At 48.2% G+C, this 25,342-nt stretch overlaps 1 protein-coding gene across 2 annotated transcripts in view; it reads left to right on the forward strand.

The window, feature by feature from the left end:
• Positions 1-25,106, forward strand: part of XRRA1 (X-ray radiation resistance associated 1) — a 40,310-nt gene extending 15,204 nt beyond the window's left edge. For both annotated transcript variants that reach the window (XM_058186056.1, XM_058186057.1), the window contains exons 10-18: positions 469-509; positions 2,495-2,605; positions 8,721-8,814; positions 10,212-10,330; positions 15,489-16,787; positions 19,251-19,383; positions 20,703-20,818; positions 22,643-22,748; positions 24,669-25,106. In XM_058186056.1, the coding sequence (XP_058042039.1) occupies positions 469-509; positions 2,495-2,605; positions 8,721-8,814; positions 10,212-10,330; positions 15,489-16,787; positions 19,251-19,383; positions 20,703-20,818; positions 22,643-22,748; positions 24,669-24,943 (2,294 nt within the window). In that variant the 3' untranslated portion in view covers positions 24,944-25,106. The remainder of the gene's footprint in view (positions 1-468; positions 510-2,494; positions 2,606-8,720; positions 8,815-10,211; positions 10,331-15,488; positions 16,788-19,250; positions 19,384-20,702; positions 20,819-22,642; positions 22,749-24,668) is intronic.
• The last annotated feature ends 236 nt before the right edge of the window (positions 25,107-25,342 follow it).

A 25,342-nucleotide genomic window follows, 5' to 3' on the forward strand; every position in this document is an offset into this window, starting at 1 on the left:
CCTGGGCAGAGGGTTGGACTAGAAGACCTCCAAGGTCCCTTCCAACTCTGTTGTTGTTGTTGTTGTTGTTGTTGTTGTTGTTGTTGTTGTTATAAATAGATTAGATAGATAGATAGATAGATAGATAGATAGATAGATAGATAGATAGATAGATAGATAGATAGATAGATAGATAGATGGATGGATGGATAGATAGATGTACTGCAGAGGGTGACAAGGGGAGAAGTATCCCTAATCCCAGGATTTTCCTTGATGTGTTGCCTTATTTTATCAAGAGTTTTTGTAGACCAGCCTGTACATCAAATACTGTGACAAAGCAGAGCCCGCAGGGAAGGCTGAAGGTTGCAAACCTTCCCCGAAGTCCTCTCGGCCAAGATCCAAAACGGGTTTAGCCTTGTTGGCATCTTAGGAGGCGGCTGCCTCCCTTTTCAAGCACCTTGATGCCACTGTGTTTCTGTTTTTCAACAGAGGTCGTCTTTCAGGCCAGAACTCCGGAAGAAACGGCTCGGGTAAGATCTCCTTGACTTCCGATTCTTCTCTCTGCCTTTCTTGACAATTTGGCGAGGTAGCAAATTTTGCCAAAGACATCCAGTTCTTTTTGGGTGGTTGAAACAAAATAGGAGCAATTCTTGTTTCCAAAGAATTGTTGCTGGTGGGGGAAACGGAGATTAAATTAGCAATTGCAGAGCAGTGCAGTATAACCAAGGGTCAATTAATGTTAATTAATCAATGAATTAATATCAATTAATTAATGAGAAACTTCCTGACAGTTAGAACAATAGTGGAACGGCTTGCCTCCAGAAATAGAGGGTGCTCCAATACAGGTAGTCCTCAACTTACAACCACATTTAAGTTATTATGTGACTAAGCGATAAATTTGTTAAGTGAGTTTTGCCCCGTTTTATGACTTTTCCCACATTTGTTAAGCAAATCAATGCGGTTATTAAATGAGTCACACGTTTAAGCGAATCTGGCTTCCCTATCGACTTGGCTTGTCGGAAGGTCACAAAAGGGGGTCACGTGACCCCGGGAACTCTGCAACCGTCATAAATATGAGTCAGCTGCTAAGCATCTGAATTTTGATCACGTGACCGTGGGGCTGCTACAACCGTCGTTAAGTGTGAAAAACAGTCGCAAAGTCACTTTTTTTCAGTGCCATTGTAACTTCGAAGGGTCACTAAATGAACTGTTGAAAATCCAGGACTACCTGTAATGGAGGCTTTCAAGAAGAGATTGGAGAGCCATTTGTCTGAATTGGTAGAGGGCCTCCTGCTTGAGCAATGGGTTGGACTAGAAGACCTCCAAGGTCCCTTCCAGCCCTTAGATTTTATATCATACATAGGATAGATAGATAGATCAATGATAGATAGATAGATAGATAGATAGATAGATAGATAGATAGATAGATAGATAGATAGATAGATAGATAGATAGATAGATAGAAAGATAGATGAGAGAAAGAAAGAAAGAAAGATAGATAGATATAGATCATGATAGATAGATATAGACAGATGAGAGATAGATGAAAGAAAGAAAGATAAATAGATAGATCATGATATAGATAGATGAGAAAAGGAGATGAAAGAAAGAAAGAAAGAAAGAAAGAAAGATAGATAGATAGATAGATAGATAGATAGATAGATAGATAGATAGATAAAGAGAAAGATAGATGAGAGAAAGAAAGAAAGATAGATCATGATAGATATAGATAGATGAGAGAAAGAAAGGTAGATGAGTGATAGATAGATAGATAGATAGATAGATAGATAGATCATGATAGATATAGATAGATAGATGAGAGAAAGAAAGGTAGATAGATCATGATAGATAGATATAGATAGACAGATGAGAGAAAGATAGATAGATAGATATAGATAGACAGATGAGAGAAAGAAAGATGAGTGATAGATAGATAGATAGATAGATAGATAGATAGATCATGATAGATATAGATAGATAGATGAGAGAAAGAAAGGTAGATAGATCATGATAGATAGATATAGATAGACAGATGAGAGAAAGAAAGAAAGATAGATAGATCATGATAGATATAGATAGATAGATGAGAGAAAGAAAAAAGATAGATGATAGATAGATTACGATAGATATAGATAGACAGATGAGAGAAAGGAAGAAAGGAAGAAAGAAAGAAAGAAAGATACAGACAGACAGACAGATGATTGGTAGATGATTGACACATCGACAGATCTATGGAACAGCCTACATCCCAGACTCGTGGTTGCTCCATCACTGGAGGTTTTTAAGAAGAGACCAGACAGCCATTGGTCTGGAATCGTACAGGGTCTCCTGCTTGAGCAGGGGGTTGGACTAGAAGACCTCCAAGGTCCCTTCCAGCTCTCCTGTTATTCAACCTTGAAGAGGCTTGAGTGGGTTGTCACCGAGTAGGAAAAGGATCCTGGGGGTTTGGATGTCCTCTTCAACGAGTGATGGTCCCAGGTGCCTGCAGGTCCAGTTCTTCCTGTCTTTCTTCCAGGAAAGGCCTCCTTCACCTCTGGAGGATTCCAAGAGCCCCTGGCCCAACATCAGCACGGAGTTCCTCCTTCCCTTACCGGAGCTGAGATTTCTCAGTCTTGCCAACAACCAGGTGACCGGGGTCTTCTTTCGATTTTGTGACCACCTGGAGTACCTGGAAATGGTGAAAAACTTGAATCTCTCTGGGGATGCTCCATTATCCAGGTCATGGTTGCCCCAAAGGTGCTTTTTCCAGAAGGCAACTGGACTTTTTCAGTTTCCCACGTATCGTCCACGTAGCTATGCCAGTGGGTGGGTGGAAGCCTTGTGAAGGAGTTTAGGGCCTTGGTTCCGACTCCTTCCACGTAGGGATTAGCCACAATTTATTTATTTATTATTTATTAAATTTATATACCGCCCTTCTCCCAAAGGACTCAGGGCGGTTTACAGCCAGATAAAAACAGATTACATAAAAATTTAAGAACATTTTAAAAATCTAATTCAATTCAGCCGAAACAAAATTTAAAAATTTGATAGAACCATGATAAACCCCATGTTAAAATTAAATTAAGCCAGCCCTGCGCGATAAAACAGAAAGGTCTTTAGCTCGCGTCTGAAGGTCCGGAGGTCAGGGAGTTGACGAATCCCTGGAGGCAGCTCATTCCAGAGGGCAGGTGTTAAGTTCGGGAAGTAACGAGGCTGGAGACCAGGGTAGTGACAACAGCTCTTTTAATATAGGGTGAACCCAGCGACAGGCTGGGCGAAAACCCTCTCCTTTTATATAGTTCTGTTGGAGGTTTTGACCAATCAGCAACGTGCTGATTTCCCGCTCAAATATTTAAAGGTACAGCATTAATACATAACACTCCTCCCCTCCCAGAAAACACTTTACCTCTATTTACATAAATATTTACATGTTATTTTTCGACGTAGTCACGCAAATAACCTGGGCGTCTCCTAGTCCTTTCTGACCTGCGCGGTTCAGTTCTGGGTGGTGTTTTGAGCTGGTCGGAGGGGCTGTTTTCTCCTCCCAGCTCTTTCTCTGGGCCAACGGGCTCCGGATTGTTGGCCGACTCTTTTTCTTGGCCATCGGGCCTTGGATTACTTTTTTCAATTTCCCTGCCGCTTCCCTCGGGAACCTGATGGCGTCGCTGGAACTCAGGGACCTCAGCTAAGTCTTGCGCCTCCCCCGGGTCATTGTTGGCTGTGGAATCAAATTGGTATTGATCATGATATGTTTCATTTGGTTCAGTTTGGTCGGTTATTCGTTTCCTTAACTGATCTATGTGGCGCCTCCACACTCTGTTGTCGGGTAGTTCTACCACGTATGATTTTGGTCCAGTTACTTTAATTATTTGTCCTGTGAGCCAACTAGGGCCGTCCCCATAGTTTCGGGCCCACACCTGGTCGCCTATGCTCATTTCCCTGGTCTTTTCTAGTTTTCCTTTGTAACCCTCTGGTGTGTAATGGGGATTCAAACGGTCCAGTGGGCACGGAGTTTCCGTCCCATTAGCAATTCGGCTGGGCTTTTCCCGGTGGCCGTGCTTGGGGTTCTGTGCTGGATTGCTAGGAAAAAGTCTATTTTTGTTTGCCAGTCACCTGGCTTTAGCCTGGACAATGCCTCCTTAGCGCTCCGGACGGAACGCTCTGCAAGGCCATTCGACGCAGGGTGGAAAGGCGCAGAGAGGGCATGTCGGATGCCTTCCTCTGCCAGGTATTCTTCAAACTGGGCTGCCGTGAATTGAGGCCCATTGTCGGACACCAGAGTGTCCGGCAATCCGTGAGTTGCGAATAGGTGGCGCAGGGGTTGCGATTACTGCTTGGCCGTAGTGGATTTCATGAGTATGACCTCCAACCATTTTGAAAATGCATCCACAACTATTAGGAATGTTTGGCCGTGAAAAGGGCCAGCAAAATCAATGTGGATTCTTGACCAGGGCCCTTGGGGCTTTTCCCATTCTCTGACTGGGGCCGATGGGGGTAGAGGTCTGGATTCTTGGCAAGCCTGACATTTCCCTACCCTTTCAGCAATCTCTGTGTCCATAAGTGGCCACCATACATAGCTTCTGGCTAACCCCTTCATCCTTACGATCCCTGGGTGACCCTCGTGGAGGAGGTCCAATACCTTTCCCCTTAACTTTTCAGGAATTATTACACGATCACCCCATAACAGACACCCCCCTTGAGCTGAGAGCTCATCTCGTTTTTTGACAAATTCTTTGAACCTTTCGCCCGGCGCAGCGGGCCACCCTCTCTGTACCCAACCGAGTACAGTCCTTAACACAATGTCCCGGTATGATGCCCGAGCCACTTCCTTAGATGTGACTGGGCCAGAGTCCAAGGAGTCAATAAGTAGGATGGGTGTCCCTGGAGTGGGGTCTTCGGTCGCCCCAGGTAATGGGCATCGGCTTAATGCGTCTGCATGCCCCACTTCTTTTCCTGGTCGATGTTGCAGCTTGTACGAATAAGCGGCTAAGAATATAGTCCATCGGGTCAATCGCGGCGAAAGTGCCACAGGCGTTGGGCGGTCGCCAGCCAGTATTCCTAGTAGCGGTCTGTGGTCAGTCACGATTTCGAAATTCCGCCCAAATACATACTCGTGGAATTTCTTGACCCCTGATACAATGGCTAGTGCTTCTTTGTCTAACTGGCTGTAGTTCCTCTCTGGGGAGGACATCGTTCTCGAATAGAACGCTATAGGGGCTTCTGTACCGTTTGGAAGTCTATGGCTGAGTACAGCCCCCACCCCATAAGGGGAGGCGTCGCAAACTAACACTAGGGGTAATGAATCGTGATATTGGATGAGCAGGCTATCACTTGAGAGCAGGTTCTTTACTGCTTCAAAAGCCCTATTTTCCGACTTTCCCCAAGACCAAACAGTATTTTTCCCTAAGAGCTTATGCAGCGGTTCCGCAACGGTTGCTTTGTTCTTTAAAAAGACCGCGTAAAAATTAACCAATCCTAGGAATGCCTGCAGCTCTGCTTTGTTTTTGGGCGCTGGAGCCTTTCTAATTGCCTTAACCTTGCTCTCAGTAGGGTGAATTCCTTTCTTGTCTATCCGGTAGCCCAAGAAATCGACGGATTCGACCCCGATCTGGCATTTGTTTGTCTTGACTTTTAACCCGGCTGTCCGGAAAATGCTCAAGACCTTTCTTAACCACTCCCCAATTCCTCCATGTTTTCCCTGAAATTAGGACATCATCAAGTAAGGAACTACCCTGGGAGCCCCTGCAGTAGTCGTTCCATCAGGTTTTGGAACAGCCCTGGTGCCACACTGACCCCAAATTGTAATCGGTGCACTTGAAGGCACCCCTGTGCGTCTGTCGTTTGGGCTTCGGCTGTGCGGGCGTCTACTGGCAGTTGTTGGTAGGCCTGGGCCAAGTCTAACTTTGCAAAGACTTGCCCTTGCCCCAAAGAGTGCAATAAGTGTTGCACTACGGGAACCGGGTAAGCGCTTTTCTGTAAGGCTTTGTTAAGCGTCACCTTGTAGTCAGCGCAAATTCTAATTGACCCGTCCGGTTTTATGGGGGTGACGATTGGCGTCTCCCACCTTGCGTGATCGACTGGCACCAAGATCCCTTGATTTATGAGCTTATCCAGCTCCTTATCAATTTTTGGTTTTAGGGCAAAGGACTCTCCTCGCCTTAAGCCTAATGGGGCTACCTGGGGTCTAAGTTGAAGGAAATAGGGGTCCCTTGTACTTGCCCAGGCAGTCCTTGAAGACATCTTCGAACTCGTTAAAGAGAATGTCTTTCAGGTTACAGTCACTTCGGTAGATGCCAGTCACTCCCATGCCCAGGGCACGAAACCAGTCTAGCCCCAACAGACTGGGCAGAGTTCCTTCGACGATCGTGATGGGCAGGGTCTTTTTATGTGGACCATACTCGACTCAAACGGAGGTGGTCCCTCGAACAGGGATGCGATTCCCCTGGTAGTCGTGCACTCGTAGCCGTTGTGCTTGCAGGTGGCGCTTTGCGACGGACGGCAGCGACTTCGCCAGAGTGTCCCAGGACATGATGGTGATCGCTGATCCCGTGTCCACTTCAAGCCTGCACCGTACTCCCTCGATCTTGGGCTTTGTGAAAATCTTCTTTTCCACTTTGGTTGAGGCGCGGCCTATAATGACAGTCGCTTTGGTTAGACTGCGCCTTTCTTGTTTGAACCAATCGCGGGCCGCCTTTCCGGTTCCGCTTTGATTGGCCGATTTGAATTTTCGGCGGAAGGTTGGGCCGCTCTGCAGACCTGAGCTAAGTGCCCTTTCTTCCCACACCGCCGCATGTTGCGTCTTTAAACCTGCAGCGTTGGCGCTGATGCTGCCCTCCGCAGCTTCCGCACTCGCCACGGTCCTCAAAGTCGCTTTCTCAGTCCGGCAGACCCTTCCTCCTCCTCGCCTCACCGCCGGAGTCGCACTGAATCTCCTCCTGGTGTACTCGCGTTGGCTTTGAGCTCGCCCTGGATCCAAGAGGCTTATGCAGGGTCTCTGCTGCTTTAGTAGACATTTCGTGTGCTCTGGCTTCGTCCAGCGGTTTGGCTAGTGTCAGGTTGCTCTTGGCTAGCAGCCGTCGCCAGACGGATGTCCTTGACCTCGGATGAGTTGTTCGAGTAGCACCTCGTCTAGGTCTCGGTATCCGCAGTCCTTGGACGCTCTTCTTAAAGCGGCCATATAGTCACCGGCGGACTCGCCTCCATCTGTCTACGTTCTCCGAATTCAAACCGCTGCACGTATTTGGACGGCGTCGGCGCGAAATGGTTCTTCAGCAAAGTCTGCAGAGTCGGCCACGATACCGATTGTATCGGCGTTGGCTCTGCCAGGGCTTCCGCAATCTCGATGACCTCCGGCCCACAATGGCTTAAGAAGTAAGCCCGTTTGCGGTTATCCGGGATCCCCTGTAGTTCGTTGGCTTCTAGAAAGCTTTCGAAACGGGTCATATACGTTCCCCATTTCTCCTTGACCGGGTTGTACGGTGCGGGTGGCGTGTTTGCCATTTCCGCGTTTCTGCCCTGAATTTGCTGGGTTCGGAACTATCGTGCTTCAGCTCGGTTCTGGTTCTCCTTAGCCTCGAGATCCCACCTTCGTCGCCAATGTTAAGTTCGGGAAGTAACGAGGCTGGAGACCAGGGTAGTGACAACAGCTCTTTTAATATAGGGTGAACCCAGCGACAGGCTGGGCGAAAACCCTCTCCTTTTATATAGTTCTGTTGGAGGTTTTGACCAATCAGCAACGTGCTGATTTCCCGCTCAAATATTTAAAGGTACAGCATTAATACATAACAGCAGGGGTCCTCACAGAGAAGGCCCTCCCCCTGGGGGTCGCCAGTCGACATTGTTTGACTGACGGCACCCTGAGGAGACCCTCCCTATGGGAGCACACAGGTTGATGGGAGGCAATCGGTGGCAGCAGGCGGTCTCGTAAATAGCCCGGTCCTAAGCCATGGAGCACTTTAAAGGTGGTAACCAACACCTTGAATTGCACCCGGAAGACCACCGGAAGCCAGTGCAGCCTGCGCAGGACAGGTGTTACATGGGAGCCTCAAGTTGCTCCCTCTATTACCCGCGCAGCTGCATTGTGGACCAGTTGGAGCCTCCGGGTGCCCTTCAAGGGGAGCCCCATGTAGAGAACGTTAAAGTAGTCCAGGCGGGAAGTGATAAGGGCATGAGTGCCCGTGCAAAGAGAATCCCGGTCAAGGAAGGGACGCAACTGGCGGATCAGGCGAACCTGATAAAAAGCTCCCCTGGCGACGGCCGTCAATGGGGGAGGGGGGACACATGTGAGCTCATGGCGCAGTTGTGGTTTTTGTCTGTAGAAACCTTTGCTGTACTTAAGATAGGTCATGATCGTGAAGGGTGCTTGGCGCTCTCTGAGCTTGGTGGTTTTCTTGCAGATGTTTCATGACCCAACTAGGCAATAGCATCAATGCTAGAAGGGAGGGAGGGAGGGAGGGAGAGAGGGGGAGGAGGAGGAAGAGGAGAAGGAGGGGAAGGGGAAGAAGAAGAAAGGAGGAGGAAGAAGAAGATGAAAAGGAGGAAGGAGGAAGAAGAAAGAAGAGGAAAAGGAGGAGGAAGAGGAGGAGGAGGAGGAGGAGAAGAAGAAGAAGAAGAAGAAGAAGTATTATTATTAATAGTAGTAGTCATCTTTAGTGCTCTCTGAGCTTGGTGGCTTTCTTGCAGATGTTTCATGACCCAACTAGCTAACATCATCAGTGCAACTGCACCCTCCGCCTGAACAGCTTCTCCGTCCTTTTTTGCAGATCGAAAATGAAGAAGACTTGCTGGCCGTGGCTCTCTTCCCTTCCCTGACGGAGCTGACCTTCTACGGCAACCCGTTCACCACGTCTAGAAGCGGTACCACCTGCCTGGGGGGTCCACGGGTGGGGCCTTCCCTGGGGCAGAAGAGGGACCGTCCCTCTCCACCCCCAGATTCTGCCACTCCTTCCCTTTATGGGCCTGGAATAATCCCTTTAAGAATCTACATGTTCTGTACAAGCATGTTATCACCCAGCTCCCCAAACACGACAAACCCTCTCTATTTAAATCAATGATTCCTTTTTTTAGGAGCACCAGCAGCCCCGGCAGAAAGTTTCTCTCTCAACGCAGGCTAACAAGTCTGGCCGGCCGGGAGATTAATATTGTCTGCCACATCTCTTCATCTCTGCCCCCTGCCTTTTATCTCCAGAGCTAGGGTGGGGCCTCGCTAGCAGCAGTGGCTCTTCTGTCCCAAGGACCAGCCCATAGATTTCCACTGTTCTCCTCTCCTCTGCTTTCTGCCCATCTATGTGTCAGGCACGGGACCCAGCTGTTCCTCCTCTTCCTCATCAGCCACCTCCAGACCTGGGGGCTCTCGACTCTCCATCTGAGGGCTGACGGGCGGCCCAGGCTCCACCTCTGTCTCTCTGCCAGCTCCATTCCCTCTTCCCCCTCGGAGCTCCCAGGTTTCCTTGATGCTGACCCCGACTCCCACGCTCCCTCCTCCTCCTCCTCTGAGTCGGCTGCAGGAGTGGCCAGCATCCGACGGGCCACAACAAAGCAAATACAAGTACAACGACGCTATAGAGCACTGCACACCAGAACAACTAGACACAAGAACAGTTTTTTCCCCAAAGGCCATCACTCTGCTAAACAAATAATTCCCTCAACACTGTCAAACTATTTACTAAATCTGCACTACTATTAATCTTCTCATCGTTTCCATCACCCATCTCTTTCCACTTATGACTGTATGACTAACTTTTTGTTGCTATCATTAAGTGTTAAATTTGTACCCTATGACTACCATTAAGTGTTGTAAGTGTTGTACCTTGATGAAGGTATCTTTTCTTTTATGTACACTGAGAGCGTATGCACCAAGACAAATTCCTTGTGTGTCCAATCACACTTGGCCAATAAAATTCTATTCTATTCTATTCTATTCCTTGACTTATGACCACAATTGAGCCCCGAAGTCGTGTTAGTCATTAAGCAAGTCATCCCATTATTGACATTTTTTTTGGTGGTGGTTGGTTTGCCGGGCTTGCAAATGCGATCACGTGAACTCAGGGCAGTAAAGATGGAGGACAGCTGTCAGAACTTGGAGTCCAGATCATAAAAACCATGTTGGGGGTCTGTTGTAACGTGGAACGGTTGTTTTGCATCCGGTCATAAGTTGAGGACTCCCCGCCAACGAAGAGAATAATTTTTTTCTTGCCAGGTGTGTAAAAAGCGATCTTTCTCTTTTCCTGTCCCCTCCTTCCCTCTTCCCCAAGGTGACCCACCTCTGCTCACCAGTTTCCTCCAAAACAAACTGGGAATTAAGCTGGTTAGGAAGAAAGTTTCCAAGCTGGAGAAGCCGCGAGTTTTTATACCCATCAAAGCCAGCCGGGAGGTACAAACTTTGAGAAAATAGGTGATAAAAACGCTTCATTAAATAGAGATTTGGGGAGGAGTTGACCTTGTCTGGTTTTGGTCCAGGGGGAGGAATCGGGAAGGGCTGGGGGGTTAGTCCCTTGGGTTCAGAGAGGCCCCCACCTAGGTTGGCTTAAAGCAGGGGTCTTCAACCATGGCCCCTTTAAGACTTGTGGACTTCAACTCCCAGAGTCCCTCAGCCAGCAAAGCTGGCTGAGGGACTCTGGGAGTTGGAGTCCACAAGTCTTAAAGGGACCAAGGTTGGAGACCCCTGCCCTAGAGCAAAGCTGGCTGAGGGACTCTGGGAGTTGAAGTCCACAAGTCTTAAAGGGACCAAGGTTGGAGACCCCTGCCCTAGAGCTAAGCTGGCTGAGGAACTCTGGGAGTTGAAGTCCACAAGTCTTAAAGGGACCAAGGTTGGAGACCCCTGCCCTAGAGCAAAGCTGGCTGAGGGACTCTGGGAGTTGAAGTCCACAAGTCTTAAAGGGACCAAGGTTGGAGACCCCTGCCCTAGAGCTAAGCTGGCTGAGGAACTCTGGGAGTTGAAGTCCACAAGTCTTAAAGGGACCACGGTTGGAGACCCCTGCCCTAGAGCAAAGCTGGCTGAGGAACTCTGGGAGTTGAAGTCCACAAGTCTTAAAGGGACCACGGTTGGAGACCCCTGCCCTAGAGCTAAGCTGGCTGAGGAACTCTGGGAGTTGAAGTCCACAAGTCTTAAAGGGACCACGGTTGGAGACCCCTGCCCTAGAGCTAAGCTGGCTGAGGGACTCTGGGAGTTGAAGTCCACAAGTCTTAAAGGGACCAAGGTTGGAGACCCCTGCCCTAGAGCTAAGCTGGCTGAGGGACTCTGGGAGTTGAAGTCCACAAGTCTTAAAGGGACCAAGGTTGGAGACCCCTGCCCTAGAGCAAAGCTGGCTGAGGGACTCTGGGAGTTGAAGTCCACAAGTCTTAAAGGGACCAAGGTTGGAGACCCCTGCCCTAGAGCTAAGCTGGCTGAGGAACTCTGGGAGTTGAAGTCCACAAGTCTTAAAGGGACCAAGGTTGGAGACCCCTGCCCTAGAGCAAAGCTGGCTGAGGAACTCTGGGAGTTGAAGTCCACAAGTCTTAAAGGGACCAAGGTTGGAGACCCCTGCCCTAGAGCAAAGCTGGCTGAGGAACTCTGGGAGTTGAAGTCCACAAGTCTTAAAGGGACCAAGGTTGGAGACCCCTGCCCTAGAGCAAAGCTGGCTGAGGAACTCTGGGAGTTGAAGTCCACAAGTCTTAAAGGGACCAAGGTTGGAGACCCCTGCCCTAGAGCAAAGCTGGCTGAGGAACTCTGGGAGTTGAAGTCCACAAGTCTTTAAACCCCTGGCTTAAAGGGAATAAAATTTAGGACAGGCAGTCTTTACCTTACAACTGTTCGTTTAGGGACCGTTTAATGTTACAGCGGCACTAAAAAATGTGACTTGTGATTGGCTTTTCACAGTTACGACCTTTGCAGGTCATGCGATCCAAATTCAGAGGCTTGGCAACTGGCATGAACTTACGACGGTTGCAGCGTCCCCCGGGGGGAGGGGGGCGTCACGTGATCCCCTTGGGCGACCTCCCGACAAGCAAAGTCAATGGGGAGACCGGATTCCCTAAACCACGGTGTGACAAATTGAACCGCGGCAGCGATAGACTTAAGAAACGTGGCAAGGAAAGTCCTAAAATGAGGCAAAATTCAACAAAGGTCTCACTGGAGAGCGGAAAGGTTGGCCTCAATTGTCGTAAGTCCGAGGACTGCCTGTACTTGCGACCAAAGTGGAGCCCCAAAATGTCCACTGCTAAGCAGGGCAGCTGTTGAGTGAGTTTTGTCCCCGGTTTACAGCCCTTTCTTTGCTGCAATTGTTAACCAAATCACTCTAGCTGTTAAGTGAATCATGCGGTCGTTGAGCGAATCGAATTCCCCCCCATTGACGTTGCTTGTCGGAAGGTAGCAAAAGGGGATCACGTGTCTCCCGGGGACATGGCCACCGTCATAAGGACACGCCAGTTGCCAAGCCTCTGAATTTTGATCCCCCTGTGATCATGGAGATGGCTGCAACGGCCGTAAGTGCGAAAAACGGTCCTAAGTCACTTTTAACCAGCGCCATTGTAACCTTAAAGCTGCACTAAATGAATTGTTGTAAGTGGAGGGTATTGGCACTCCGAGAGGGAGCAGAGCGGCCACTGGGAGAAAGTAATTTTTGGAGAAAAATGGGTTTCTGGCTTGACTTTGTAAACCATTCTTGGTCACAAGGTGTTCCATCTAAAGCAGAGGGTCTCCAAACTTGGCAGCTTTAAGACTTGAGGACTTCAACTCCCAGCTTTGCTGGCTGAGGAATTCTGGGAGTTTTTTTTATTTATTTATTTTTATTTATTTATTTTGTCACAACAATATATATAAGCATCACACAAAAAGATTATATAGTATATAAACATATATATGAGGAAATATAAGGAGGTATAAGCATATATATATATATATATATATAAGCATATATATAAGCATATATATATATATATATATTTGTTTTCTGAGGTTTTCACGGGTGTTTGTATATAGGTCTTTGGTTGTTCGGGTTTTCTCCCGTGTAAAATTGGAAGTGTCTTGGCGACGTTTCGACGAAGTCTCATTCGTCATCTTCAGGCTTCAGCTTCGTGCTTCTGGGAGCAATGTGTGATCGCAGCTGTTTCTTCCTTTTAACTGCTAGTGGGGGTTTGAACTAATTGGGTGGGAGCTTGGCTGTGCTCTGATTGGATGGGGTTTTTTCTGTGCTCTGATTGGCTGGGGGTGTGTCCTGTGTTGGTGGGGGCTTGGTTGTGCTCAGTCTAGTCTGTGCTGCAGGGGGATTTGAGCTGGTGAGCTGCACCTCCAATCCATTCATGCAGCAGATTGACACCCACTATGAAGCTGTAGCACGACCACAAAGCCAAACAACAGCTATGCAGCTCACCAGAGGAATGGAGAACTCTTCTTGTAAAATATTTCTGGACACGTTCAATTGTACTGATGTCAGAAATGTGGTGAGGGTTCCAGACAGGCGAGCTGTATTCTAGAATTGGCCTAGCAAATGTTTTATATGTTCTGTTTAATAGTGTAGTGTTTTTGGAAAAGAAGCTACGCAAGATTAGGTTTACAACTCTTAGAGCTTTTTTTGCTATGTAATTGCAGTGGGCTTTGGCACTTAGATCATTTGATATGAAAACTCCAAGGTCTTTAAAAGGATGGGGGTCATCTGTAAGGTAATGTCCATCAAGTATGTACTTAGTGTTTGGGTTCTTTTTTCCACTATGTAAGAAAGTTGAGTTGAAGTCCTCAAGTCTTAAAGTTGCCAAGTTTGGAGACCCCTGATCGAAAGAGTTCGGCATGGGACAGAGAGCTGATGCTTGGAAAAATACGGCCGCATAAAAATATAACTGTAGGAAGGAAAGTATTCTCATCTATTTGCCCCTTGCCTTGCAGCTATTTAAGGGGACAATTTAAGGGGACTATTTCGTTATCCAGATAGGTAAGGGAGGAGGATTTGTGGCCAGGAGGAGGAGGAGGAGGATGACTGTAGAATCCTTCATGCTCTCTGAGTTTGTTTGTTTTCATGCAGATGTTTCGTGACCCAACTAGGTAATGTCATCAGTGCTATAAGGAGGAGGGTTTGGGGCGGTGATGGGTTTCAGATTTTTTTACTATCGGTTCGGTGGGTGTGGCTTGGTGGGTGTGGCAGGGGAAGGATACTGCAAAATCCCCATTTCCTCCTGATCAGCTGGGACTCGGGAGGCAGAGAATAGATGGGGGCTGGGCCAGTCAGAATTTTTACTACCGGTTCTCCGAACTACTCAAACTTTCGGCTACCGGTTCTCCAGAACTGGTCAGAACCTGCTGAAACCTACCTCTGATTTGGGGAGAGGAGGAGGAGGAGGACTGTGGGGTCCTTTTGTACTGTCTGACCTGGGTTGTACTCTTAAGAGACATTTTATGACCCAATTAGGGAACAACATCAGTGCTAGAAGGGAGTGGGATATTGTTCTGATCTAGGCTTCCTTAGAAAGGATACAGCACAGTCTTAGTCCCAGCAAACCTCTTTAATTCATATGGCTGTGAATTATTGTCATTCCCAGTCTGAAAGGCTTCTCAAACAGTCTTTCAGGGGAGTGTTTACAAACACCCACCTTATCTCCCTTGGAATGCTGCCAGAGAACTAATTGCCACACACAGGGCAAGGCCAAACATAGCACAGAGTCAAACAGCTTTTCCACAGCTTTTACCGACCAGATGAACTAATTTTTTCCTGCAAAAGCTCACGTCCCATTTGCTTCTTTTTTATATCTTATGAAAGGGGCCAATCATCTCCAAGCCTTACTGCCAAGTTGACCCTGTTTCCTTAATTGTTCCTGTCTCCTGGCAGCTCTGCGCATGCGCATACTGGGAACAGGCTCACGCTTTTCTTCTGCCTCGCTGATGTCAGACTCCTGAGACTCTGGAGGCAGCAAAGAACTACCAGATGGCCCTGGCCCCCTCTCTGCCTCTAACTCAGAGCCCTCGTCCAAGCCTTCCCCAGACTCCAGGTATGGCCCACGTTCCTCCCCAACCTCCTCACTGTCCGAATCTGCTGCCAGCTCTGCTGGCCACTGGCAGGCCACAACAGATATATACAAGCCAACAGAGAACAAACCTCACTCCCTTTTAGCACTGATGATGTTCCCTAGTTGGGTCCTAAAACGGCTGCAAGAAAACCACCAAGCTCAGAGAGCATCGAGGACTTCTCTTCCTCCTCTTCCTCTCCACACACCCATTCCTTTCTACCATCGATGAAGTTACCTAGTTGGGTCATGAAACATCTGCAAGAAAACCACACAGCTCAGAGAGAACCAAGGATCCCACTGTTGTTGTTGTTGTCCTCCTCCTCCTCCTCCTCTTCCTACCCCCCAATCACTCCCATCCAGAACTGATGCTGTTCCCTAGTTGGGTCATGAAAAGTCTTCAGGAAAACCACTGAAGTCCCCACTGTTCCACCCTGATCTTCAGAGATTACCTTCTGAAGTCCTGAGATGCTTCAAGAGGAATGTCTAGTGAACTTCAGAAGGCTGAGGCCTCTGTGGTTACGATTCCCCCTCTCCCGATCTTCTCTGTGTCTCTCTAGATTAAATCCCGGCTACCTAAGATCCGAAAGCAGCCCATGACGGTCGAAAGGTCTCTGGAGACCACTTTCTGGCAGCTGTGGATGGGAGCAGATCTGGATCCTGACAAAAGACTGGGTTCACTAGCTGTTCCAGACAGCCGATCCTTTTCTATGGCCTACGATCCCGATCAGCCCATCCTGTCCCCTCTTCGGCCAGAGGAGAGGTCAGCCTGCATCTCTCTGACCACTTTATACAATGAAGCCTTTACCCCCGGGTCCTCCCTCGAGGGAACGTCCTACGGAAGCGACACTCCGCGCGAGTCTTCCGTAGACCACATCCTGGCTGGGAAGGTTTCTGCATCTCAGTCCCGGTTGGGCCCGAGTCCTTCCGAAGTTCTCCCCCCGTCTCAGCTGGCTTCGCAAGGTCCCCCTGGGTTGCCAGCACCAAGAGAGGCACCTTCATCAGGCCACCTTCCGTCTGAGCCTCCACTTCTAGCAGAGGGCAGGTCAGAATCCGTACCTTACCTGAGGACTTCTTCAGGAGAACATCTACCGGAGGTACACTTGGAACCTGTTGCCCCTCCAAACTCGCCTTCGGAGGAACAGGATGGGTCAGAATCGGTTCAGATGGTTGGACCAGAAGAAGAAGAAGAAGAAGAGGGAGAAGAAGAAGAAGGTAGAACTTTCTTTTCCACTGCTTCTGGTGAAGAGCTGACTCAGTCTTTGCTGGAACAGAAAGGATCCGAACCGCTGGTATCGTCTGAACCTGGCCTCGGAGAAGAAGACTTGAGTGTCCCTCTTTCACCCGTCCGATCGCTTTCAGCGGAAAAGGATCTCCCATCAAGGGGATCATCTGCAGAAGATCAAGATCGGGAGGAATCTGTGCCCATCTCCTATCCCAGCGAGGAGGATTTAGAAGAAGGCGTCCCGTTAATTGGATCAGGGGAGCTTCTTCCAGAGGTGGCCTTGCCCACTGTTTCTTCAGAAGAAGAGGAAGAGGAAGAGGAACCTTCTCAGCTTCCCACCTTTGTGTTGGAAGACATGACTCTCTTGGGTTCTTCAGAGGAAGAGGAATACCCTGGATCTCCAAGCTCTCCTCTTGGCGAGAAGGAGAACCTGACGTTGGTGGATCTGTCGACACAAACATCTTCACGGTTTTTGGTTCCGCCCTCCCGATCCGTTTCTGGAGACCTGTACAAACTGTTTGCCCAGGTCCGAGACTACGCCTTGCCTCCAGAACCCGAGGAAGATGCTTCCATGGTGGAGGAGATGCTCACGAGTAGCGGACAAGGTGTCACCGAACCCATCTTCATAACTCAGGTGGGTGAGCCGGCGAAATGCCAGATTACAGGTAGTCCTCAACTTATGACAACGGAGCCCAAAATCTCTCTGTTACTAAGTGAGATACAGTTGTGAGTTTTGACCCATTCTACCCCCTTCCCTGCCACAGCTGTTAATGAATCATGCCTAAGGTGGGACTAGAACTCCCTATCTCCTGGTGATCGACTTGAAGTCACCCAGCTGCCTTTCATGCCAAGGTGAGACTAGAACTCACTCTCTCCTGGTGATCGGCCCAAAGTCACCCACTTTCTTTCCATTCCTAAAGTGGGACTAGAACTCACCATCTCCTTGTGATTGGCCCAAAGTCACCCTGAAAGCTTTTGTGCTAAAGGCAGGACTAGAACTCCCCATCTCCTGGTGATCGGCCCAAAATCACCCACATTGTTTCCATTCCTAAAGTGGAACTAGAACTCCCCATCTCCTGGTGATCGGCCCAAAATCACCCACATTGTTTCCATTCCTAAAGTGGGACTAGAACTCCCCATCTCCTGGTGATCGGCCCACAATCACCCACATTGTTTCCATTCCTAAAGTGGGACTAGAACTCCCCATCTCCTGGTGATCGGCCCAAAATCACCCACATTGTTTCCATTCCTAAAGTGGGACTAGAACTCCCCATCTCCTGGTGATCGGCCCAAAATCACCCACATTGTTTCCATTCCTAAAGTGGGACTAGAACTCCCCATCTCCTGGTGATCGGCCCAAAATCACCCACATTGTTTCCATTCCTAAAGTGGGACTAGAACTCCCCATCTCCTGGTGATCGGCCCAAAATCACCCACATTGTTTCCATTCCTAAAGTGGAACTAGAACTCCCCATCTCCTGGTGATCGGCCCAAAATCACCCACATTGTTTCCATTCCTAAAGTGGGACTAGAACTCCCCATCTCCTGGTGATCGGCCCAAAATCACCCACATTGTTTCCATTCCTAAAGTGGGACTAGAACTCCCCATCTCCTGGTGATCGCCCAAAATCACCCACATTGTTTCCATTCCTAAAGTGGGACTAGAACTCCCCATCTCCTGGTGATCGGCCCAAAATCACCCACATTGTTTCCATTCCTAAAGTGGGACTAGAACTCCCCATCTCCTGGTGATCGGCCCACAATCACCCACATTGTTTCCATTCCTAAAGTGGGACTAGAACTCCCCATCTCCTGGTGATCGGCCCAAAATCACCCACATTGTTTCCATTCCTAAAGTGGGACTAGAACTCCCCATCTCCTGGTGATCGGCCCAAAATCACCCACATTGTTTCCATTCCTAAAGTGGGACTAGAACTCCCCATCTCCTGGTGATCGGCCCAAAATCACCCACATTGTTTCCATTCCTAAAGTGGGACTAGAACTCCCCATCTCCTGGTGATCGGCCCAAAATCACCCACATTGTTTCCATTCCTAAAGTGGAACTAGAACTCCCCATCTCCTGGTGATCGGCCCAAAATCACCCACATTGTTTCCATTCCTAAAGTGGGACTAGAACTCCCCATCTCCTGGTGATCGGCCCAAAATCACCCACATTGTTTCCATTCCTAAAGTGGGACTAGAACTCCCCATCTCCTGGTGATCGGCCCAAAATCACCCACATTGTTTCCATTCCTAAAGTGGGACTAGAACTCCCCATCTCCTGGTGATCGGCCCAAAATCACCCACATTGTTTCCATTCCTAAAGTGGGACTAGAACTCCCCATCTGGTGATCGGCCCAAAATCACCCACATTGTTTCCATTCCTAAAGTGGGACTAGAACTCCCCATCTCCTGGTGATCGGCCCAAAATCACCCACATTGTTTCCATTCCTAAAGTGGAACTAGAACTCCCCATCTCCTGGTGATCGGCCCCAAATCACCCAGATGGCTCTCAAGTCTGAGGTGGGACTAGAACTCACTGACTCCTGGTTTCTAAGCCAGCACTTTAACCCCTACACAAAAACCCGCTCTCTAAATTGCTTGACTCTGGATGCCTTGCAGTCCAATTAAAAACATAACCAAAAAAATATATGAAGATAATAAATACATTAGAATTAGGAAAGAAAGAATTCAGATAGCCACATAAGATCGTGGAAATGTATGACAGCTTCCTTCCAGAAGTTGCAGGTGTTCCATTCCTGGAGGTTTTCCAAGAACAGATTATACAGCTGCTTGTCTGAAACGGTAGGGGGATTGAGCAGGGAGTTAAACTAGAACAGGGGCCTCCAACCTTGCCAACTTTAAGCCAGGAGAATTCTGGGAGTTGAAGTCCTCCAGGCTTAAAGCTGCCAAGGTTGGAGACCTCTGGACTAGAAGACCTCCGAGGTCCCTTCCGATTCTCAGCTATTCTCTTATCCTGACCTTGGAAGTCAAACCAAGGCTCTAGTCAAACCTTCTTCCTCAAAAGCCTCGTTTGAAAATAACACTCAGTTTGTCGTGATCTCTTTTTCCCGCTTTCCTTCTCCTGGGGGGCAAGGTGGAGGAATCTCTCGATTCCAGACGGTCCCGTTTGAACCTGGGGAAGGTGACCCTCAATGTGCCGGAGAAGCTTAGGGGTTACGAAGAGCTGCTGGGAGGAGACCCCGGATCAGATTTTGTGGAGCCGAAAGGTAAGTTGATCCCTCTGCCCCTCGTTGAGGGCGCCCCATTGGCTGGCTTGGAAGGGCTTCTTTTTGGAGTGGGGGGTGGGTGGGTTGGGGTACCTGAAAAAAAAGATCAGAAAGGAGACAACCCCCTGTTCGGGTCCTCTCCAAAGGAAGCTGATGGCCATGGGATTGACAGGATCCTGACGGGAGGGGCTTATCAAAGAAATCAAAAAGATGTTTAAAAACATCGTCTGCCAAATGTTGGAAGTGTAACTACTTAACGTATTTTTTCGGAGTATAAAATGCACCTTTTCCCCCCAAAAAAGAGGGTGAAAATCTGGGTGCATCTTATACTCTAAATGTAGCCCTGGCCAGCTTCTCAAACGGAAGTTTCAGAGGCTGAAAAAACGGAGCTTCAGAAAACAAGCCCCCAAACAGAGCTTCAGAAAAGAAGGCCCCAAACAAAGCTTCAGAAAAAAAGTCCCCAAACGGAGCTTCAGAAAAAAAGCCCCCAAACAGAGCTTCAGAAAAGAAGGCCCCAAACAAAGCTTCAGAAAAAAAGCCCCAAACGGAGCTTCAGAAAAAAAGCCCCAAACGGAGCTTCAGAAAAAAGCCCCCAAACAGAGCTTCAGAGGCTTTTTTTCTAAAGGTCTGTTTTGGAGACTTTCAGAGGCAGAAAAAACTTTTTTTTCTGAAACAGAGTTTCAGAGGCAGAAAAAAAAAAAAAGCCAAAAAAAGCAAGGCCCAGAGCTCACAACCAATCTGTTGCTAAAAATCACCTCTGGGTACCGCTGATTGGGGGTATTCCGGGAGGCCGATCCACCTGCCAATCAATTTTTTTCTTATTTTCCTCCTCAAAAACTAAGGTGCGTCTTATACTCCAGAAAATACGGTATAATTCCCAACAGAAAGACTTCTGGCTTAAAATCTATGTGTTTTTTAATCATTTTTTCCTACCACGTGTGTATTTTAGTCCAATATCTTTTCACATCAACACATGTCCACCACATATGGTAATATGATCCAGGTGTCTGATGACACGTCCAGCATTTTTCAGATTTATCCTTAAACATTCTGGCGATTCTTGTCGGATGGTTGTTTCCTTGAAGACGTTTCAGGACCCAGCTAGGGAACATCATCAATGCTAGAAGGGAGTGGAGGGTTTGCAGAGAGAAAGAGGAGAAGGACAGGAAGGACTTGGGGGTTTTCCGGTAGACATTTCATCACCCTGCCAAGTAACATCATCAGGGCTAGAATAGCATAGAACCAACTCACAATTCCCCTACTAAATGATAATGGAGAAATCGGTATTTTTTTCCTTTCCATCATGTGCCTTGAACCAGGAATACAACAGAACGTCCAAGCTTTGGAGAAGGCCCTTCGCTATCCACTGGTCTACCGTGACCCAAAAGCCAGGCTGGATTCCTACCAGAAACCTTACGTCTCCGCCAAAAAGAAGGTCGGGAGATCCTTGGGGTGGGGAGTGGGAGAGGGGTTGGGGGGGGGACGATCCCCATCCTGGATCCAGCCAGCTTTTTTTGCCTTCAGTCTCCTCTCGTTAAAATGGACATGAATCGTGCCAGTCATTATGCAGGGTATCACCATGGCCATTTAAGTAAACCTGCAGTCATTAAGTGGAGCCATTGTCTGCAATGGCCGTGTGTTGCCAGAAGCCGGCCCAACAGCTCCTGAATCGTGGCCACATGAGGATGGGGCCGCTGCAAAACAGTCATGCGCGGGCTGGTTGCTGAGCCACAAAAATGCAACCGCATGGCCACTGTTTTGCTCGTCTACATTTTGTGCAAACGACAACCATTGTGGTTCAGTGCAGGGGTCTCCAACCTTGGCAACTTGGAAGATTTGCAGACTCCAACTCCCAGAGTTCCTCAGCCAGCTTTGCTGGCTGAGGAACTCTGGGAGTTGAAGTCTGCAAGTCTTCAAGTTGCCACGGTTGGAGACCTCTGGTTTAGTGTTCATATTTTACAGGAACTCAATGATATCTGGGCTTTAGCCCGACAGAGTGCAGGGCATCCTCAACTTACGCCCATGGCCGAAACCAGAATTTCCATTGCTAAGCGACACAGTTTGTGAGTCACGCTAAATATTATGACTTTTTTTTGCCAAGATTGTTAAGCAAATCGTTGCGGTCATAAGAGTGAAACACATGTTGCTAAGCAAATCTGGCTTGCCCGGTTGCCTTCGTTTGTCAGAAGCAAACGGCAGTCCCGTCTCCCTGGGACGTTGCAACCATCATAAATACATGCCCCTCACCCAAACTTTATCCATACGACCGTGGAGATGCAGCGATGGTCGTAAGTTTTAAGTCGCTTTTTTTTTCAGTGCTGTTATAACTTAGAACAGTCACTAAGCGAACGGTTGTACGTCAAGGACTACCTGTATGGTATTTATGGCAGTTTGTTGACTTCTGCAAATTTTATAGACAAATTATGGGCCTAGAAATGGAGAAACCAGACGGAGGCTGGAGGTGGAATTCATCCTTGCTCAGTAGCTTTCAATCTGCTTTTTAACAGAATACCAGAGTTGGAAGGGACCTTAGAGGTCTTCTAGTCCCACCCCCTGCTCAGGCAGGAGACCCTATTCCATTCCAGACAAATGGCTGTCCAGTCTCTTCTTAAAAGCTTCCAGTGATGAAGCAGCCACAACTTCTGGTGGCCAGCTGTTCCTCTGGTTAATTGTTCTCACTGTTAGGAAGTTTCTCCTTAATTCCAGGTTGCTTCTCTCCTTGATCAGTTTCCACCCATTGCTTCTTGTCCTGCCTTCAGGGGCTTTGGAAAATAAGTTGACCCCTCTCTTCTTTGGGGCAGCCCCTCAAATATTGGAAGATTGAGATCGTGTCACTCCCCTCCAGTCCTTTTTTTCATTAAACGAGATATACCCAATTCCTGCAACTGTTCTTCATATGTTTTAACAGAATATAACACAATAACAGAGTTGGAAGGGACCTTGGAGGTCTTCTAGTCTAACCCCCTGCTGAGGCAGGAGAAACTTCCAATGTTGGAGCACCCATAATTTCTGGAGGCAAGAAGTTCCACTGATTAATTGTCCTGTTAGGAAGTTTCTCCTTAAGTCCAGGTTGCTTCTCTCCTTGCTTAATTTCCATCCATTGCTTCTTGTCCTGGCTTTGGACAACAGGTTGACTCCATCTTCTTTGGGGCAGCCCTTCAAATATTGGAAGGCTACCATCACTTCACCTCTCGTCCTTCTTTTCCTTAAAGTAGACAATTACCCAGTTCCTGAAACCGTCGTTTATATTTCCACACAGGTCTTGAGGGTCCCTGCGCCAAAACCTCGGAAGACCAGGATGGAACGGCTGGAGGAAATCCTGCTGGACCTGAGGAAGCCCAGAAACATCGTCCACATCCCTCTAGGTAAGGGCTGAAGTGCTTGGATGCAGCACCCGAGAAGGACCCCCAAGGCCGGTGCTCAATCCCAGGAGGGCTTTGGGGAGACCTGGAAGAGGGGAATGCCCCTAGATCCCTTTCAGGGAAAGGCAGCAGCTGTCCTAGTTTGTTTGTTCACAAAGCGAATCAGAGGTCTGGAGGCCAATTCAAAGGAAGAATGGCTGCAGGAACCCGGTTTGTCTAAGCCAGGGGTCTGCAAACTTGGCTCTTTTAAGACATGTGGACTTCAACTCCCAGAGTTCCTCAGCCAGCTTTGAAATCCACAAGTCTTAAAAGAGCCAAGTTTGCAGACCCCTGGTCTAGGGCAGGGATCTCCAACCTTGGCAACTTTAAGACTTGTGGACTTCAACTTCAAAGCAAAGCTGGCTGAGGAACTCTGGGAGTTTTTTTTTTTATTATTTATTTACATTTATATCCCGCCCTTCTCCGAAGACTCAGGGCGGCTTACATTGTGTAAGGCAATAGTCTCATCCTATTTGTATATTTATATACAAAGTCAACTTATTGCCCCCCCAACAATCTGGGTCCTCATTTTACCTACCTTATAAAGGATGGAAGGCTGAGTCAACCTTGGGCCTGGTGGGACTCGAGTGTGCAGTAATTGCAGGCAGCTGTGTTTAATAACAGGCTATCTTACAGCCTGAGCCACACCGCGGCCCTGGCTTAAAAGAGCCAAGTTTGCAGACCCCTGGTCTAGGGCAGGGATCTCCAACCTTGGCAACTTTAAGACTTGTGGACTTCAACTTCAAAGCAAAGCTGGCTGAGGAACTCTGGGAGTTGAAATCCACAAGTCTTAAAAGAGCCAAGTTTGCAGACCTCTGGTCTAGGGCAGGGATCTCCAACCTTGGCAACTTTAAGACTTGTGGACTTCAACTTCAAAGCAAAGCTGGCTGAGGAACTCTGGGAGTTGGAGTCCACAAGTCTTAAAAGAGCCAAGTTTGCAGACCCCTGGTCTAACAGAGAAAGTCTAAGGCAGGGGTGGGATTTAGCCATTTCAGACAAACCGGCTGTTAATATTAACCTGGTTCACTGAACCAGTAGTTGCAAGGACTGGCTGACCCTGGCCACCCCACCCCTCCCAGGAGTCTCCACACAGCCCATTTTGGATGCCAGGTAAATGCAGGGCCCGCGTGGAAGGGGCCCGCGTGAAGGCTGGACAAGGAGCAACGGATGGAAACTCATCAAGGAGAGAAACAGCCTAGAACTCCGGAGAAATTTTCTAACTGTTAGAACAACCAGTGGAACAGCTTGCCACCAGAAGTTGTAGGTGCTCCAACACTGGAGGCTTTTAAGAAGAGATTGGGCAGCCACTTGCCTGGAATGGCACAAGGGTTTCCTGCTTGAACGGGGGGTTAGATTAGATGACCTCCAAGGTCCCTTCCGGCTCTATTCTTAAATACAAGTCCCTTTTTTTCCTGGCTGGTCATAAATTTGTACAGTTGCTAAGCAAAAAAAAAAAAGCCAATTGGGGAAAACTTGATTCACTTAATAACTGCTGATTTGCTTAACAACTGCTGCAAAAATATATTTTTAAAAATCGGATCCAGTCACTCGATGGCCCCAATGTTGACCAAAATGACCTACAACTATAATTCCAGGCTCAAGAACAGTCATAAGTCGAGGGCTACTGGTAAGCAGGCTACTTCACTGGCTTCTTTCGATAGCCCAATTCCATTTTAAATTGTACTTTTTTTTTTTATCGGATTTTAGTCCTAATTTGTGTTTGGAATTCTGCGCTTTTGGCATGGCCCGTGGGCTAATCAATAAACTAACTTCTCTTGATAGCCACATCACACGATGCACGCATTGGGATGTCTGGGTAGTTTTGCAAAATCTTAACTGGGTTAGAAAGCGGCTGATGGTGGTTTGCTTCCGTTTCCCCCTTAGTGTGCATCTTGCGGCGGAGAAAAGAGAATTGGCGGGAATACCGGGAAGCTTTGGAACTCCTGAAGGAATTTCAGAGAAATTATAAAGCCACGGTGGCCGTTTGCAACAAGGCCAATGAATCCAGGGCAATTGGTAATGCCCAGGTTCCCAAAACTGACCTCAACCCCATCCCGAAGTTCCGAAGTCTTCCTGAGATCAAGGCGAGGAGAAAGGCGGAGGAGTCCTCCGCTCAGGCCCTTCAAGAGAAGAACGACTCCCTTCCAACCAGCCAATAAAAGAGATCCCACCTAGTTTGGCGGGCCGTAACCTACCTACCTGTTGTAGAAGATCTTCAAGTACGACGTGGCCTCCTGGAGAACTTTTGCTGAAAGAAGCTGCAGCTGATGGAGCAGTGATGACCCATGGTCCTATCTACCCCATGGAGGAGACACCATCCTTGTTTCCACGACTCCATAGACTTGAACAGGGGTCTCCAACCTTGGTCCCTTTAAGACTTGTGGACTTCAACTCCCAGAGTTCCTCAGCCAGCTTTGCTGGCTGAGGAACTCTGGGAGTTGAAATCCACAAGTCTTAAAAGAGCCAAGTTTGCAGACCTCTGGTCTAGGGCAGGGATCTCCAACCTTGGCAACTTTAAGACTTGTGGACTTCAACTTCAAAGCAAAGCTGGCTGAGGA

This window comes from Ahaetulla prasina, chromosome 5 (genome assembly GCF_028640845.1).
Source record: "Ahaetulla prasina isolate Xishuangbanna chromosome 5, ASM2864084v1, whole genome shotgun sequence".
NCBI lineage: Eukaryota > Metazoa > Chordata > Lepidosauria > Squamata > Colubridae > Ahaetulla > Ahaetulla prasina.